Here is a 19245-nt window from a genome sequence, read left to right as displayed (position 1 = left end):
CAGATAACGATTAGGAATGTGGCACTATGTGGCAGTCATGAAAACATCACAAAACATTAAAGAGGGCAAGGGCGGCCTGCCATAATTAAATATTAAAAATTAAATTAAATATGGTATGTCGGGCCTCGCTGATGATTATTGGCATGGACACACAGTTGGAGTGTGACCTACTTAATGTAGTGTCTGGGCATGTCAGTCAGACCCAGCCTATCAAGTTTGAATGGTAAATATAAGCCAATTTACACACGACAAGCTTTCAAACAAAAGCATAGGCCTAAGTTAGTTTCATGCGTTTTTGGTTTCGATGCACCTGCATGTAAGACTATTGGTTTGGGCACCAGTGAGGTGGCGTAGGCTCTCCATGAGGGGACAACAAAAATCTGAGTAGAGTAACAATACCAATGGGCTCACTGGCTAAATGATTCATGGTGTAGCATGTCCTCATTAATATTACATCAAATGGGTGGGTCTTGTTATAGGCTCCATCTGATTCGTGTCTCGCAAGAAGAAGAAACATTGTAGAATGTTGCACATAGAAATGGCATGAATAAAGCTGACGCGATTCCTTATTATACATGTAAGAGAGGCATGTGTGTTCTACATAGCGTATGTCGTATTTCTATCTGAACGTTCCAAAATGTTGCATCCTGCTGAAAGCGCCCCTGTGCAGAGTTATATATTTAGACTAATATATGGCCCTGTGTAGTGTGTAGCTTGTGCTTAAAGTAACTGTCCAGATTTATATTAAATATTACCTAGAATTAATTACAATATGAGTGAAATAGTTTTCCTTCCAATTTTCTTTAAAATTAGGTATGTTAAAAACCAGCTTTTCTGTGTTGGAATGGTGTGGGCATACCCCAACAGAATGGTGAGGGCATATACTGGTTGTTAAAACATATTACTGTGAGTAGACCGCTGATTGGCCAGCCAATCCTCCTCATGACATCATCCTCTATTAGGAAATAGCAAGCATTTTTGAAATACAAGTTTGAGGTGGGTTTTTGTAAGTGTTTTTTCTCCAATTTATGCTTTGGCCACATACCAGTATAAGATGAGTCAACAACATTATTTGGATATGAGTTAACAGTGACATGTTCACTGGACAGTTACTTTAATATTCTATGGATATTATACAAGTAGTAGTTATCAGAACTATTGAAGTATAGAGCTCAAAATTCGTAATTCTGTCTATACTGGCTACAAATCCATTTGTGCATTTCTTATTTTTTTTAACATTGTATCGTTTCAAGGGGACAACATAAGTTGCATCTACATTTTTATACAATGTTGCAATGATATATTTAGCAACATGCGCAGACTTCCATCTGTAATGATTTAGGCTACTTTACAAAGACATTAGGCGACATATCAGGCATGATACTTGTTAGAACAATACTTTCAGTAGGCTATAGTCTACTACTAAATTATGTGTTCTCAGCCTTTCGGGGGCAGGATTTACACAGCTCATGAATAATAAGCAGGTCACTGAATATTCATGAGCTATTTGGGCCTGGTAACCTACTCAAGCTTTGTAGGAGCGGCTATTTGCTTTCGACCACACCATTCCCTCCTTGGGTGGAGATTAAGCATTCTTTTAGCGAGTATTGTCAGTATATAGACCGGATATTACCTGACCGAACATTAAAAGCAAAGAGAGTTGCCGCAACTGGGTCACATTCCCTTTTATTTCTCGTTCGATAGTCTTAGATAGACCGGCAAATTATTAGCTATCTGACTATGGTAGATTATCACTCTTCTAATAATCAAGCATCGTCTGGAGGACCAGCGGTTTACATGGACCCAAGAGAACAAGAAAATGACTGGGACCGGGACCTGCTGCTGGACCCGGCCTGGGAGAAACAGCAAAGAAAGGTAAAATGGCAGGGAGAGGTCGGGGACTGAATTTGGGCCCTGGTTGCCTTGCCGCTGCATCTATAAAACAACGACATTTTATACCAACTCAATGTAACGAACTTTCCTGTGTCGATATGGTATATGTCAAACAAGAAATGTGCTATACAAATCTTTCCACATGCGTAATTTCGACCGCAACCGGTATTTTCGCAGTCGACTGAGGACAGCGGTGATTTTTTTATTGGAATGAAACATTGTAACTTAGCCCATCTAGTTCTGGCGCTTATGTTAGCCTGGTTTATTTTCCAGTCGATATTTCTGCAATTTTTCAAGATGGCTATAGGCATAATTTCGATGCGAGTCAAAAATAGTATAAGAAATGGTGTCCTAAAAGTGCTATCAGATGTTCTGGGTCGAAGCAGATAAAACACTGCTGAATTCTCTTGTTTTTTGGAATCTACTTTCTGTCGCAGCAGCAGGCCACTTTTTACAGCTGAAAATATTTTAGAGGTTTTTAGACTTGTCTTAATCCTTTAATGCTCGCGCACTTGTAGCTATGATCAAGCCCTAGAACTGTGAAATATGGAATGAGGATAATTTGAAGCAACGTTGCTTAACAGTCTGGAATGATTGAGGGTGTGTATTGCTACACCTCGCTGTCAAAATGATTTGCATTCTTTTTAGTGGAGTGACATCACACCGAGCATTAGATTACAGCCCATCATTACTCAGCGTTTTGACTGTCAGCATTATTCATTCAACTAATTGATAGCTCAACCATGCGTTCAGCTTTACCCTCGATGTATGTCGTTCCTCTAAATATGTTTGCCTATAAAGGGAGGCCAAAGTTTCCTCACAGGAACAAGAATAATCAATGATTAACAAATATGACTCAGATGGCTTACAAACGCAGGCAATAGGGGCTTCTGTCCTGAAATCAACACCGGTGACTAAAATATGTATAGATTTTTGTAACACATTTAACATGTGTATCCTTAAATGCATGGGATAAGAAACACTGGCTACTGAAATTCAACAGGGAGTTTGATTGGACTGGGCATTGGGGAGGCGTGACATTCATAGACAGGACATTTATTTCAGAAAAGTCGACGGGGAACAAAGGGCAAATTCCTGTGGCGTTTTTCACGCTGCTGTGCCAGTTATTGCATAAAGTTATTGAATGCCTCCCACCAATGATTCTGTACTTAATGTAGCCTATGTAATTAGGCCTACTGTATATATGTGGAAATCAGACTTCAAGTGGAGGCACTAAACAAGGGTATGGACTAAGTGCTAATGTCAAAAGAAAGTCAATTGTCAATTAATAGCCTACGTGTTTTTTCCAACACCCAAGTTTCGTAATGCTCAGTCTAGTCCAGTTTAATACACTGGTTACAATTTAACAAACTTCAGAGAGCTCTATTTCAGCTTGAGAAACGTGTAATTAAGTCCAACCTAATGCCAAAAGTCAACCGCATGCCGAGACATGTTGTAATACACAACATTCTGTGAAAGGGCATTCTTTCTGTTTTATTGCAATACTTCAGGGGCAATGTTGGAATCAAATCAAATTTAATTTGTCACATGCGCCAAATACAACCTTACAGTGAAATGCTTACTTACAAGCCCTTAACCAACAATGCAGTTTTTTTTTTAACACACAAAAAAACACAACATAATACAAAATAAAAGTAACAAATAATTAAAGAGCAGTAGTAAAAATAACAATAGCGAGGCTATATACAGGGGGTACCGGTACCGAGTCAATGTGCGGGGGCACCGGTTAGTCGAGGTAATTGAGGTAATATGTACGTGTAGGTAGAGTTATTAAAGTGACTATGCATAGATAATAAACAGAGAGTAGTAGCAGTGTAAAAGCAATGCAAATAGTCTGGGTAGCCATTTGATTAGATGTTCAGGAGTCTTATGGCTTGGGGGTAGAAGCTGTTTAGAAGCCTCTTGGACCTAGACATGGCGTTCTGGTACCGCTTGCCGTGCGGTAGCAGAGAGAACAGTCTATGACTAGGGTAGCTGGAGTCTTTGACCATTTTTAGGGCCTTCCTCTGACACCGCCTGGTATAGAGGTCCAGGATGGCAGGAAGCTTGGCCCCGGTGATGTACCGGGCCGTACGCACTACCCTCTGTAGTGCCTTGCGGTTGGAGGCCGAGCAGTTGCCATACCATCTGTGTCCATGCAAATGTATTGGGATGTCAGTTAGCCTACCTACTTCAAAGCAAAGGGCATTCAGCCACCAAATATGTGGAAAATGGTAAAAACCACCCAAAACTCAACCACTGTCAGTCTGATGTGATGGCAACACTTTTTCGTACACTGTTTGGATATGGTCTCGTCTCACATTATTCAGTTTAACATATGTTTATGATCAGTGGGAATTTTTATTGCTCCTCATTTCCCTATACTCACTGCACTATCAAAGTACCTGCCTGTTTGCGTGACTGTGATTGTTGTTGATAGTCTTTTACAACTTAGCCCCACCAAGAGAAATGCTCATTCTCTCCTAACCAGACTCACCCATGCCACAGTGCCCTGACTTGCATAGATTACCACACAGCCAAGGTGGGCAGTGTTCTAAGTTTCTTCCTTCCCCTCCCATTTCCCTAAGCTAGTCATTTAACTGGATGACTCAGTCAGTTCAGGGCTGGCTGGTTTGGTTTCTCACAAGTGGCCATGGCTGTTTTTAAGGAATTGGGGCACAAAGCACTGGATTACTGGGAGTGATATCCATGTTAAAACCGGTTGTTTCTCCTTTGTCGAGTGTGTGTTTATGTGACTGGGGCTGATGTAGGGATAAACAGGAAAGACTCAATTGTGGGTGTGGATATTCCTATCTCCGCCCATAGAGAAACTACACCTGAGTTTCAATTGTTTTATCTGCATGAGGGCCTTCTAGCTGCCCACTTTTTTTGCTGTTGTAGACTCAGGCCACTGGGTGTTAAGTTTCAAGTGGTCCCTCCCTGATCTCACGTCAGTGTTCGACCTGTCATCAGCCTGGGAGCAATACTGCTGACCCTGATCTGAAATCAGCTGAATTTAAAACGACCAGGCGGTGAGAGGGACAGAGCAGAATGGAATGTAACCCCTCTCCCTCGCTCCCTTTTTCTCTCACTCCCTCTTTTCTCTCTCTCTCTCTCTCCCACAGCAAGAGCATGCAGGGGGAAACATTCCATTTGTGGCCCATTATAGCTAGTAGCGGGCGGGGGGGGGGGGGGGGGGGGTTCAGGGGGGCGGGGTGTCCTGTTTTTTTTGCCTGACTGAAAATGAGTTTTTGCAGGATTGCAGATGTGCTGGGAAAGTCCTCCAGGGCAGGCAGGCTAGCAGGGAAGTTGCGTGGCCACATATTGAGGGCTTGGCAAAGGGCGTCGTCCTACCATCTTTGGGTGCTCTCGTTTTGTGATCGGGGGGGGCTGTTTGTGTTTTTCTGTGTCAGCCACTCTTTCTGGCCTGTTTCTCGCTCCCCCTCCTGTTTGTTTGTGGGGATACATTTTAGGGGAGTGAGGAGAGGTCCACAATGCCTTCACATGGCCATAGATCGGGTCATTGAAATTGAGGTGCCACACAAGCTATAATAGTGTGGCTAATGTTAGTGACTTGTACATCTTGTATAGCCTACTTATCAGTAGTACTACTACACTGAGTTTCTGTTGGGAGATTGTCTTCTGGGGTCCTTCTGTGGTCCTCTGTAGCTCAGCTGGTAGAGCACAGCGCTTGTAACGCCAAGGTAGTGGGTTCGATCCCCGGGACCACCCATACGTAAAAATGTATGCACGCATGACTGTAAGTCGCTTTGGATAAAAATGTCTGCTAAATGGCTTATTATTATTATTATTATTATTATTCTGAGCTGGTGCCAACATGCCACTGTGTTTGACTCTAGATATAAACCCCCAAATCTCATTTAGGATTGTTTAAAGCCAGGAGTCAAATCTGCAATGTGCAGCTCCCCTACTTGAGTCTGTGGTTTCTGTCTGTACATGTGAGACAGTGTTTGTCTACATCAACTTGAAGTACTTATTTGTGTGTGTGTGTGTGTCTGTGCTTATTGGACCAGGCCCTGTGCTTTCGGGGGCTTGTAGGCAATTCAGAGAAAGGAATGTGTGTTTAGGTGTGGCGTCTGTGCAGAAGGGGAGGGGCTGCATTATTATGGGGGCAAAAAGGGGAGTGGCTTTAGGATAAACGTTTTTCCACGTAGCAGAGAAATTGCTGTGGGGTTTCGCCATGGGTTGGTGTTTAACACTGTTCCGTCTAAATAAACAAAGTTCCCTCTCCTGTTGCATGTTCTGGCAATTTAGCCAGTCAACGCTAGTAGATTGGTGTGTGCAAAATAAATGCATGAGCATTTTTTTTGTCCCTTCAGTCAGCAAAGATGTGATGTGTGTCTAGCATATGTCTATTCTGAAAATAGCCTCACCAAGACCTCAGCGCAGGTAGAATTTTTGGCAGTGGTGGACCATTCATTATTTAGTCTGTACCTGTGAGAGAGCCATGCTTAGTGATGCAGGGGAGCCAGACCACAGTGCTGCTCAGCAGGGCTTTTAGCAGGCCTAGAGCACAAGAGGCACTCTGCTGCTATTAAAAGCACCACTACTGCAATCCACTGTCTAATCATGGCGTTGTGTCTGAGAAATACAAGTAACAAATAATTAAAGAGCAGTAGTAAAAATAACAATAGCGAGGCTATATACAGGGGGTACCGGTACTGAGTCAATGTGCGAGGGCACCGGTTAGTGTAATGTAAATAGATACCAATATAGGCTTTTATTTGTATGTATTCTAATGCAGAAGTGGACTAAGTTAGCTTGCAGGCTATATAACCCATACATACTATGACAGGGGCAGGTAACCCTGTTCCTGGAGTGCCACAGGTACTGCAGGATTTTGTTCCAACTAGGCACCACACCTGACCAACTGAGCTAATTGATCAGTTCAATGATTGCCTAAATTCAACACACCTGGTCTTCCAGGTCAGTTAAATCAAAAACATGAAGTGTCTGCTGCACTCCAGGACATGAGTTGCCTACCCCTGCACTATGAGATACTTTTCTTTAGAAGTTCAGGTTAAGCATCTTGCTTTAGTGAAAAATGGCAGTCCTAACCAATTTCAGATCTGAGTCACTACCACCAACAGTGGTTTTTAGTCACCAGTGCGTTTGTCTAGCTTGCTCAACCACAACACTCATTTTGTCCTCAGCTTGACTATAGTCATAGTCAAGCACTTAAGTGAAGGACCTGAAATACCGTCCTCTAGTGTAGCCTGCCAGGTTTGACTAGATATCATTTGTATCTCTGTCAATTGACCCATGTTACTGGTCTTGCCAAGTGCCACCACCACTGCAGTGGTAGATGTCCCCAATCTGTGCTGGAAGTTAACTCTGGCCTGAAACCTACACGACATCTGTCCCACAAATCCACTGAAACACCCCCAGGAAAGACTGTCTGGATAAAAGGCTGGTTCTGAGATTTCATATCATATCCAGTCAGTGTCAGGCCACAGGGAGACTACGTTGCTGGGAGCAGATGTGCAGAGCGACTACTTTGCACTTTACATCAAGATGTTGCTTCAGAGAAACATGCTGTGTGTTTGAATGACTCAACTGTTACAGCAGGCTGAAGGCTTTTATCTCTGCTATAGGAAAGGCTCCTCCACAGTGCAACCTAGACATTTCGGCTGGTAGAATGCCTACTACAGCTATGCAGTCCACCTGAATTCTCAATGAACCAGAGACCAGTTCCTTTTAAAGGTGATATTTGACTGGGTCATCATCCCCTGGGGCATGCTATCAATGGATGGTTCTATCTAAAGCACATCAGTGATATACTCCAGGCAGTTACAGTCCAGTGCTATACCATTTGGTAAAGATCTGCCTTGGGCTTCGCCCTTTTAAAGTTGACTCGCAATAGAAAACGTTTCTACCATTGACTCCATCCTCCCACTGACTTGTCATTGAGTTTTAATGTATCTAGTGTTTGTTTAACTGCAGGACTTGGTGTCTGAGCTGCATCAAGCTCTGGTAGCAGGCAGGACCCTGACATGATCCCACCCTTATCCCAGCTGGAGGAGAGGCAGCTGGATCAAGGGGCTTAAGAACATGGCTCTGGTGGAAGGGCTGGGCTAAGGAGGATCAGGAAGGCATGGCCAGAGACACACAGTATCGGTAAGCCGTTTGGTCAGTGGCTTTCCATAGCTGTGGAGAACACTGCTCAAGGGTAACCTTGAGCTGAAGGACACATTCCCAACGACCTACTTTACAGATCTGTTTGGATAGAAGTGATGCGAGGGTTGGCTTATAAACTGCAGGTTTGATGGATTTAACCGTCGGTCAGCTGAGTTTGGGTCGAGACCGGGTGGTCTGGATGGATGTGGTTTGATCTGATGAATCTGCTGGTGGCTCTCCTAGCAGGTGTGTATTAACAAAACGGCCTTGAGTGAACAGGCTTGGCTGCCAATCAACGGTACACATAAACTCATATTGTTATCTCTGTATGGTAGACCCCCCCCGCCTTTTTAAGGACCTATACTAGTTAGTTTAAATCAGGGGTCATTGCCAGACACAACTGCCTCACAATATCTTTTTATGGGGCTCCTTCTACACTGTAGCCATGATAAGGGAAGGTCATAGAGAGAAGCAGCTCTTTGAAGTGTTTTCTCTGAGGCCCTCTCTCATTTCTATTGTGACTTTTCTTGTTTTATTATTGAAGACCCTGGTAAGTGGGGCACAGTGTGAGAGAGGGTCTCGAAACTAAGCCTGTTGGAACTTGGGATGTTGTTAATCGCCCCCAGCCCTTGGAAAATAAACAAGTGCACAAACCCACCAACACACACACAGTCTCTGTCTGACTCTGAACCCCTGGTGGTTGCATGCAGGGCAAGTGCGATTTAAATATTTCCAGCGCGACCCAGCAGCCACTAGGCCAACCCAGAGTCTTGTCACCGCCCGTCCCCCTGCACCCAGTCAGAGTGGGCACAGAGATAACCAACCACAGCAACACTTTCTCTGTCCTTGGCCATTGTTTGCATATGTCTGCAGCGCCACTGAAAGACTTAAGTGTACAGGGCTCAGACAAAAGACTGTTTGTAAGAGGATTAGAGCGCTGCTCACGGGAATACACAGGCTTATTTTTAGGATTTAGGCTATATATTTTTCTTTTTTGGCCAGCAGCCGGTTGGATTCCGTCTTCATCACCAAGCCAGTGCAGTTTAACATTTCGGCCATGTGGTCGGGTCCTCGTGTGGGGGGCGCTCTTTCTAGTCAGGCATTTACAGAGGAGGACTAGCAGATCGTCAGGGAGGGAGAGAAATGCCTGGCTTTTTTTCCGAGTGTGTTGCAACACAAAGGCAGCTCTTCAGAGACTGTTGCTAGCTCACAGACAATCTTTTATAAAGACCAGAAACACACAGATACGCCAGACAGTTCATGCACTAGACTCATAAAAGTTGTCCTCTAACTTGAGAATGTTGAAACAACGCAAAACAAATGGTATTCATGCTACTTTGGGCACAGACATCACCAACTCTCTATTATGAAGTGCCAAGACTACTGGCTCATCTCGTGCCGTAGATGCCCCCATTCAAATTCACCCAGTCCCATGGGCTTGTTTGTCCTAGTTCAGCCCAGTATGTGACTCCACTACTAGAGTCCATCTCAAGGGAGTAGCAGGAAAGGGGAAGGAAGGCTGTGGTTTCAGTGGTTTGCTGTTGCTTCTTTATTAAACTCCAGTTGTAGAAGTAGCCCTCAGAATCAGATCACTCTGTGTCTTTCAGTTCCTCATGGTAGGAGTGATTTGGAGTCCTAAGCACAGCGTGAGGCAGAACCGATTGGGAGCTAATACAGAGCGATGATCATTGTTCACCGGAGGAGGAGGATTGCCCTTGAGGTGTGTCCCTCCCCTCTCTTAATCAGGCCTCTTAGTGGCTAACCTGCAGGATGAGAGATGAGGAAAGGACTTTGGGTGGTTCTGTCTGTAGTGTGACCTGCCTTTCCCTGTGTGTCACAGCTGACAGAGGGCCCTATCACAGCAGGCCCAGGCTGTGCATCATCGATATGTTTCCCCCCAGTGAATCCTTCCTCTTCTATACTCACTGGGGAATCACCCAACTGCCTGCGTCTCTCTTCTCCTTCCTCAAAGAGCCGTGCAGGCCAGGGAAATGCACCAGACAATCGCTCGGACAAATCGAATCAAAGCCCCCAAAGGCATTATTTAACGAGAGTGCTTTTAACAAAGAGCGCTCTGTACAGGGTCCCTCCACCGCATATGTGTACTGGAAAGCCTAACAACCTGCAGCAGCGTAGCCCCAGCCAGACAGATGTGTACTGGAAAGCCTAACAACCTGCAGCAGCGTAGCCCCAGCCAGACAGATGTGTACTGGAAAGCCTAACAACCTGCAGCAGCGTAGCCCCTGCCAGACAGATGTGTACTGGAAAGCCTAACAACCTGCAGCAGCGTAGCCCCTGCCAGACAGATGTGTACTGGAAAGCCTAACAACCTGCAGCAGCGTAGCCCCAGCCAGACAGATGTGTACTGGAAAGCCTAACAACCTGCAGCAGCGTAGCCCCAGCCAGACAGATGTGTACTGGAAAGCCTAACAACCTGCAGCAGCGTAGCCCCAGCCAGACAGATGTGTGAATCTCATGTGTGAATGAACGCCTCAGTGTGTCAGCGTTCACACCACCAGCGAGAAGCACGGTGAGAAGAACAGTATGTGTTGCGAGCCACACAGTACCACTCTTCTTTTTAATTGTTGTTGGTATGATCTTGTTCAGTCTCTGAGCTGTACACATCTAAGTCTTTGGCATTGCTCTACTACCATGCTCTTTAGGGACTAGGCCAGTGTAATTCATTTACAGGATGTAAGAATGTGAACATATCAGTATCTGACGCTTACAGCATTGGGGGGGGGGGGGGGGTTGTAATACCCACCCCCCTGCATGTATGGTGGTACCCCCTTGGCTTAGCACCCCAGGCCTACTGACTCTGTGGGGGTCAATCTGAGACAGGCTCATTGTATCAAATACGGCTCGGTCTGCCCTCCACTTCTGCATGGCTGCAGAGGGGCTGAGCTCCAGGGCTCCCTCCCCTCCCTGCCCACTCTCACCACATCACACACATCACCCGTCACACCCCCTGACTGCAGAGGAGGGCTGTGTTGTCTGGTGATGTGTTCTCTCCTTCATCCCGCCCCCTCCTCGTCTTCTTCATTATGTTTGGGATCAGTGTTTCTGTTTTAGAAATGGCTGCTTGGATGTTTACGTGTTGGGTGAGAGTTATGTGAGTCTGCTCTCGACTGTTTAAGGGTCTGATTAGGCAATGGCCATTTGGACAATAGTAAAGCAAGAATTTTGGCATCCTGTAAATCCTTGGAAATGCCTTTGCAATATGTGTTGAAGAGTGTCTTGGCATCCATTTTGAGAGTGTGAGCCTGCCGTGTGTGTGTCAGACACGTAGGGCTGTGAGTCATAAAGGGCCGGGTTAGCTGTGGACTGTCTGTCGGAGGTGGTTGCGGTGGTGGTGGGGGGTTCATTCTAAACCGGAAACGCAGAGGAACAAACAGCACGCTGCAGTGACCATCTCAGGTCTTTACTTCCTCCTCCTGCCCCCACCTAATGACCCACATGGCTGTATAACTCACCAGCCTCCACTGCAGGGTATCTCAGGCCACACACATGCACACATTTGACTTTGCTTTAAGAGACCTTTCCTGAGACTGGGAGCATGACTCCTCCTCCAGAGGCAGGAAGTTGGGTGCTGTTTGCACGTGGGGGGGGGTGGTGTCGTTTTTCACATTCCTTCACTTTAGAACAAACAAACACATCCAGGACACAAATGTTGTGAAAGGATGTGGGATTGTAATTTTTAAGATGCAGGCAATTTTTGGAACAAACGTTTCCGTGTGAGAAAGACGTGTGTTTCCCCCCCCCCATGTGTTTAAAAAAAAAAACTATTGTGGTTTGTGTGTGCGCACGCGGGGGGGTGCACTTGGTAAGCTGTTACATCATCGCCACGGTGACAGGCAGTTAAATGCGTTGCCTTATAAGGCAACGAAGTGCGAGAGGCAGGCAACGACAGGAAGAGGCAGTTAATGTGACAATGCTGTCTACTGGGCCAGCCTGTCTTTTTCGTTTGGTCACATTTTCTCAGGCTCGTGCTCGCTCTCTTTCCCTCTCTCTCTCATCCACCTTGAATTTTGTTCCTGCCTTTCAAAGGCTTTCTACACATAGCCCTCACCTTCCCCTCTGTCACGTTCTGGTTTTCATCTTGATCTTAAAGCCTTTGCCTGACTTAATGTTAATGAGAAAGGTATTTATGATTGATTATTCCACTGCCATAAGGCTTTGGTCTTAACCTATTTTTGGTGATTTAACACGAGCATTCACAAGATGAAACATTAGTTGAGTAGCGTCATGACTATTTAAGCTATAGGCCTAGGCTATCTTTCATAAAATGGGCTGTGGAATCCATAGAGCATTCATGTTTCATAGATTCTGATCTTGCAGACCAGGCTGACTATCACTTAAAGAGATGACTCCAGGCTGCGCTATTGCAGAGGCTGTTTTAGACATCTCATCTGGCTCTGAGAACCTCCACGGAGGAGGATATGACAGATTTGGAGCAGATGAGGTGCAGACTACTGAGGCCGGAGCTACACCCTCCAGCCCCATTGGGAATGTCTGGAATAAAGCAGAGATGTCACGCTCCCTTTCTCTCTCTCTCTCCCACCATCACTGTGAAATGAGTCCCAAGGATGATTACCTAAGCATGTTCAGCTGGGCGCAAATGCCAGCATTCCCACCGAACATTTCTTCTTGTTCTTACATTAAAGTGGTGTTGGAGACATGAAGTTAAGACTGTTGCCTGCCATTCACAAATTCCTTTGTCTAATGAAGGTGGTCATTTCAGCTACACCCATTTGATTTGAGGAAATGACTATCCTCCCCCATATTCCTGTCTTTGAACAAATGGCTCATTGGTACTCCAGTCCAGTCTCAACGTTGAGATGTCTGGGACAAGGGCAGCAACAAGTTCACAGTAACCTGTTAAAAATGTGCTGTCGCTTGGCCACACACAGTGAGAAGTCAAGCAGACGGCTCACCCCCACAATCTTGGCTGCTTGGCCAGCTTTACTGATGGTGTGGGCTTCTGGTGTGGGCCAATGAGGTGGAGGTGGTTTTACCAACCAAGCACCCTGTTTGGTTACAGTGAGTCTGTGGATTAAGTTTGAAATACCTCACGCCTGGTTGAGTACAGTGAGAACTACCGGCTTGACCAACGTCCTACTAATAGTTTGAGTAAGAAGTCTACATGGGTTGATTCCCACGCATGTGGTTGCTGCTCAGATGACCACAGTTGCCTTGTTTCGGATGCTTGCGGTTGCTCTATTCGCTCCTCAGCTGTGCTTTACTGTCCTACACTTGTTGTTTCTCTTTGTGACGGCTTCCCCTTTCAATGGCCAGGCAGAGAAGGTCAGCAGCCACTCTGTTTTGGACTGCTTCTCGCTCTGGTAAGCCCCTACAGAGAAGGAGATGCTGTGGCTTAGTGCAGAGGCTATCAGGAAATAATATATTTACACTGTCTCTTTCATAACATTACTCAAATAGTGTTGTCTGTTCAAGGCATTTTTTTATTACCAGAAAACACAACTCAGTTCTCATAGATTCGATTAGCAAAAAATGCAATAGTAGTTTGAGTGATGGAAGAAACTATGGGTGGAACCACACCCTTAAGTTGTGACCCCCCCATCCTCCCATCCATTGTTTAGCCCACAGTAGGGTAAACCTGCAGAGCTGGATGTATTATGTGGAAAGGCTGTGTCATCATTATGGTGACCAGCCCCATTGATGCTGTTCTCGATCACCGCTTACTCATAGAGGCTGCAGGAAATTCAGACTGATCTAAGCCATATCAAAGCATCTGTTGGGTGACTTGCCTCACAGTACAAATCCTCCCTGTTTGGCAGCATTTGACAGATATTCCTCCAACCCAGCACAAACTGAGACATACATATCCCTAAAATGATGCAATTACTTCATCAAGGCCTATACAAAGGGTTAACAATGATATCTGCCAATCCCTCTCTGGGGCTGCCAGATTGTGACTAACTCACAGAGCCATGTAATGACATCAGCTTATTTTGTTATTGGCTGAACTGCTGCTTTGTTATTAAAGGTCAAAAAGTGGCGAAAGAGCTTCTGGAAAGCAAATAAATGTCTTTGAGGGTGGCTGAAGTCTGGAATATGTAACTCGCTCAAAGGTCTCGTAGTACAACAGCAAACTCTCTGAAGGTCATTTCTCATTTCAACCAATTTCTTTCCATGCCTTAATAGTCAAGTTCCATTTTGATCCTCTGATTTGTATTTCATTGTCATACATGCAGTTTTATGACTACTAACAGATACAGAATAGTACAAACGGATGAAGAATCCTTTCCATAAATCATGGATAATCAGAATGTGTGGGCCACAGACTATGGTCTGGATGTGCCCCATAGAGGTCTGTTAGCATGCCTCCATTGTGTGGGATTCAATGCTTGTGTTTCCAGGCGTTGGCCTCGAACTGGGACGTGACTGAAAGGGATCCTTATCTCATGTTTGACGCCCCACAATGCCATTTTAAGAATCTGGATAAGGCACAATCCTTAAGAGCTCGCCTCTTCATAGGGGTGGAGGGTTTGAGACGGAAGAGAACTCTTTAATCAAATTGTCCATTTATTTCCATACCTCCTGTCATGCCCCCTACATTTAACATGTGAACCTTGCCACAGTATCTCTCTCTATCTGACCTGTGATTTATTTAGGCTATGTGTTTAATAGGTGTCCATGTCATAGTTGAGTCTGGAATGTGAGTTGGTAGCTTTAAGGAGGTTTAAATGGGAAAGGCCCAGTCCTCCCCAAAGCCAACTGCCAAAAGGATGAGGCCTGGAGCACTCTATTTAGTCTGCACACTCTAATCTCCTTTCCTGACGGGCTGGGTTCGTTTACATTTGGCATTTTCTCTGAAAGTGATCGGGGTCCTTGAGCGGCTGTGCGAGCATTTCCTTGGTAAACACGTCCGTAGTAGTGTAAAGGTTGCTATACCTCATGAAACCATGAACAAATATCACTATCCCCATCTTATCTTGAAGTGAACTCAGCTATTTACGACACATTTTAGACGCACCTACGTAGAGTATCACGCTAAGGATGACTTAATTTCCTGTTGTTGAGTTTCCTGGTTTCTACATTGTTAGAGCTGTGTTGGTGTTACACCGATAGATTACTATCATTCCTAATGATTCATCTCAAGACAATCTCCTTCCTGGATGGATGTAGACTAAAAGATGGACATGCTTCCCGTTCTTAAGTTTTGTTTTTGCGTCTTTTGGTTTTGTAAACCAGCTTCAAACAGCTGAAAATACAATTTTTGGTTATGGAAAATATATTTCACAGCGGTTTAGATTTTACAATGACTGCTTGATTTGTCACATAAACTGAAATTACGTGAACTATTCGAATTTTAGCATGTGATTGTTTCCAATTTAAAATAGGGAAATATAGCTAGGACTGTCTGGGAGTGGTCTGAGTGGGGAGGGGAAAACTGAAAACTAGCTGTTATTGGCAGAGAGGTTTGGAACTGGCTTTCTTATTGGTCTAACTAATTTACCGCCTGGTGATGTCACCGGGCAGGCCAAAACTCCATCCCACCAAAAACAGCTCTTACAGTTAAAGGGCATTATCATTTTCACAAATTCACACTATTATTCCAACCTCATAATGTGGAAATCTATATAAAACACAAGATCACGTTTCTGAATGCACTGGGTCTTTTAACATTTGCTTGGGTCTTTTTTTTTTTTGTAGGTTGGTTTCATCGATCTATCACTAACAGTGGTTAAAGTGTACTTTTTTAAAAACATTTTTATTTTTTCCACCACAGTTCAGTCGTGAGAGGTTCCTGTCTGTTCTTGTCTCCTCTGACGGCTTGGCCCTCTCTTGCCTCACTGCTCTCTTTCTGTATTCTTGCCCAAAACACGCCATGACCCAAACCAGCCACACCTCCAGAAGTTTTCTCTCGATGACATTCCTGACATCTCTATCATGCTAATTGAGATGACAGTCATTCCTTTCGACGGCTCTCCTGGCTCTCCTCACCAACCCTCCCTCTCTCTCCCTTTCCCCCCTCACTTTCTCATCCCTTCCCTCCTTGCCCTCCCCTTCCCTGGTTAAAGGGAGTCTACTGGAGCGCAGATCAAAGGAGCGGTGGACATCTGGGAGATTCCCTTACAGGTCACTGCCACAGTCCCAGCCTCTCATTAAACACTCTTATCCTCTCACTGAGCAGGGAGGGAGGGAGGGGGGAGGCTAGGGCGGGCGGACATATTTCCTGTGTCCGCTGAGCTGCCTGTGGCCTTCACACTTTACCCTGCCATGCCCCGTGCTGCTGCTGAATGGATGGATGCTACTAGGCCTGTTCACCTCCACTGTGACCGCTGCCTGGTGTCTCTTTACTGTCATCCTTTTAAGGTAGCTGAGAGATTCTCCTAGGACTGCCTGCTTGGCCTTACTAAATCCTAGGCCACTAACTACAATTACAGCATGTACGTCAAATGTGCGTGTGTGTCTCCGTGGTCAGATAAAGTTGTTTAATTTGGTCTGTGTATTGAACATAGGAGCTGCAGGTGTTTACGACTCCACTATTGACACAACATATAGGCTAATTGGCAGTTGACATTAAGCAATAATGCGCTACTATTGACACACAACAGTCCACATTTGCACAACAGTGTGTCCTCACTGTCCTGAGTGTTAACATGCTGGTCTGTAGGCTGAATGTGGCCCTATCCTGCTGTACTGCTGTAGTTGTACCTCTCCTCGGGTCTTGGCTTGTAACAGCATCTGGCCCTAGTCAGGTCACTGAAAGGGTTAACAGCGCAGTAGAGCCCCCTTGCTCAGTGAAACCCAACCTGGCCTCTCACAAAGACAGGAAGCCACATAAATAAATCAACAAATAAACACTGCCTCCCTCTGCTGGAAGTTCCTACGGTGCGTACAAAGTCCAAAATACACCCCCGGTATTTACTCTATCTGTTCTAGCCCCCTGTGGCAGGAGACTTCAAAAGAAAGGCCAGTAACAACAGACTGCAGCACGAACACTTCTAGGTCGCTACTTCTCTTTAGGCAGTGCTTCCTATAGTTGAGTCAACCTGACCTGAGGACAACTCTCAAAGTGTGCACTTGTTCACTTCCCTTCATGGATTTGAAAGAAAATGCCTGTTTATAAGAAATTGCGGGAAACTCCCACCAGCCCATGCCTCTCAATCCAACGCTTTTATGTTTATGGGGTGTAGTGAACTAGTGCACACCTCAGGAGGAAGGAGACATTTATTGGGACACAATATGAGACTCTTCCCCGCTAGAGGTGTAGCCTACAGCCATCACATAACATGAGAGGTGTAGATCATGTGTGGGTCACTTTCATGTTGGAGGGCTTTGACACTGGTGTTACATTGTACCTTCATGCATCATATTCACACCTCAACCAAATCACATTCCCGCTTTTCCTCCTCTCCTCATCTCTGTTTTTCTGGGCGACCATAAGAGAGCCCACTAGAGATGTGTCAGGATAAATTAGAGTTTATCAGACTATGTTTATCAGCTTCTGTTTACAGCAGTTTGCCCTAATGGTCACTTCTACTGACAAACTGAAACAACACTTTCTCACTGGATAAGAATCTGTACTTGAATTAGTTCCTCTTTTAGTGATGGCTTGTCAGCACACGAAGATAGGGAGGTTGTGTGTGTTAATGATCACCTGTCCAGACCTGACGGGGTAATGAGACCTCTGCACCAGGGCACGCTCTTTAAAGGCTTCTGTAATAGATGGGCCGAGCCAGGGAGGGAGCCAGTCGCAGGGAACAGCCCAGGGCTTCTGTAATATAGGGGCCGGATCAGGGAGGGAGCCAGTCATAGGGAACAGCCCAGGGATCTACTACTCAACCATTTTAACTAATCTCTACCAGAAAGTCTGTGGGAAAATGGTTGAGGATAAGTGCTCACTACTTATGGTAGCTAGCTAGATTATGGCCATGCATAAATTTGGACTGGAGACCGGCATTATGTAGGTAGAATCATGGTCGGTAAAAGGCCTACAGCAATAAGAACATGCTGGCCGTCAAAAAATCTAATTCCCTTAAGGTTGTTTTTTGTGTTGCTGTATTACATTTATGGAATTGATCAGTGAGTAAAAGAATGGAAGACCATGGTGGAGTGGTGCGTCACTGTCTGGTAGAGCTGACCTTGAGAGAGTGCTGATATTGTACAAACAGCTGTTTATGCATTCAGCTGGAGAGTGGCTGTCGCTCTCTGTCTCCATCTCTCACTTTCTCTCTGCCTCTCTCTCTTTCTGCCTCTCTCTTTGTTGCAGAGGCTGAACACTGGGGAAAACTAACCCTGGTAGCACTTTTGCATTTTATTGCAACCTCATCTCACCCCACTAACCCCCACCAGTGCTCTCTGGATGTGCTGATGTTCTGCATGGTTCTCTAGCTACACTACATGACCAAAAGTATGTGGACACCTGCTCGTCGAACATCTCATTCCAAAACCATGGGCATTAATATGGAGTTAGTCCCTCCCTTTGCTGCTATAACAGCCACTCTTCAGGGAAGGCTTTCCACTAATGTTGGAACATTGCTGCGGGAACTTGCTTCCATTCAGCCACGAGAATTAGCGAGGTTGGGCGATTAGGCCTGTCATTGCAATTCATCCCAAAGGTGTTTGATGGGGTTGAGGTCAGGGCTCTGTGCAGGCCAGAAGTTCTTCCACAACGATCTCTACAAACCATTTCTGTATGGACCTCACTTTGTGCGCAGGGGCATTGTGATGCTGAAACAGGAAAGGGCCTTCCTCAAACTGTTGCCACAAAGTTGGGAGCACAGAATCGTCTAGAATGTCATTGTATGCTGTAGCGTTAAGATTTCCGTTCACTGGAAGTAAGGGGCCTAGCCCGAACCATGAAACAGCCCCTGACCATTATTCCTCCTCCACCAAACTTTACAGTTGCACTATGCATTGGGGCAGGTAGCGTTCTCCTGGCATCAGCCAAACCCAGATTCGTCTGTCGGACTGCCAGATGGTGAAGCGTGATTCATCACTCCAGAGAACGCGTTTCCACTGCTCCAGAGTCCAATGGTGGCGAGCTTTACACCACTCCAGCCGACGCTTGGCGTTGCGCATCGTGATCTCGGCCATGGAAACCCATTTCATGAAAACGCTATTAAGTCCTAGCAGTCAACTAGAGAAATAGTTTGGCGTGTGGTGCTGGTGGGCAGGCACAATGAGCTACCTGTTCCAACGTTTTTGAACAGAGTGGCTATTATGCGACTACTGCGTGAGACA

At 45.4% G+C, this 19245-nt stretch overlaps 1 protein-coding gene across 3 annotated transcripts in view; it reads left to right on the top strand.

Moving 5' to 3' along the window:
• The first annotated feature begins 1534 nt into the window (after positions 1 to 1534).
• Positions 1535 to 19245, top strand: part of LOC311105462 (alpha-actinin-4-like) — a 36927-nt gene continuing 19216 nt past the window's right edge. For 2 of the 3 annotated variants that reach the window (XM_084147622.1, XM_084147621.1), the window contains exon 1: positions 1551 to 1875. In XM_084147622.1, coding sequence (XP_084003748.1) covers positions 1741 to 1875 — 135 coding nt within the window. In that variant the 5' untranslated portion in view covers positions 1551 to 1740. Of the gene's footprint in view, positions 1876 to 19245 lie in introns of all 3 variants that reach the window. The other variant, XR_014610259.1, reaches the window with a different exon arrangement.

The sequence above is a fragment of the Coregonus lavaretus genome (assembly GCF_964263955.1).
Source record: "Coregonus lavaretus genome assembly, chromosome: 30".
Lineage (NCBI taxonomy): Eukaryota > Metazoa > Chordata > Actinopteri > Salmoniformes > Salmonidae > Coregonus > Coregonus lavaretus.
Note: the sequence above shows the minus strand (reverse complement) of the source record. Positions and strands in the feature narration are given on the sequence as shown.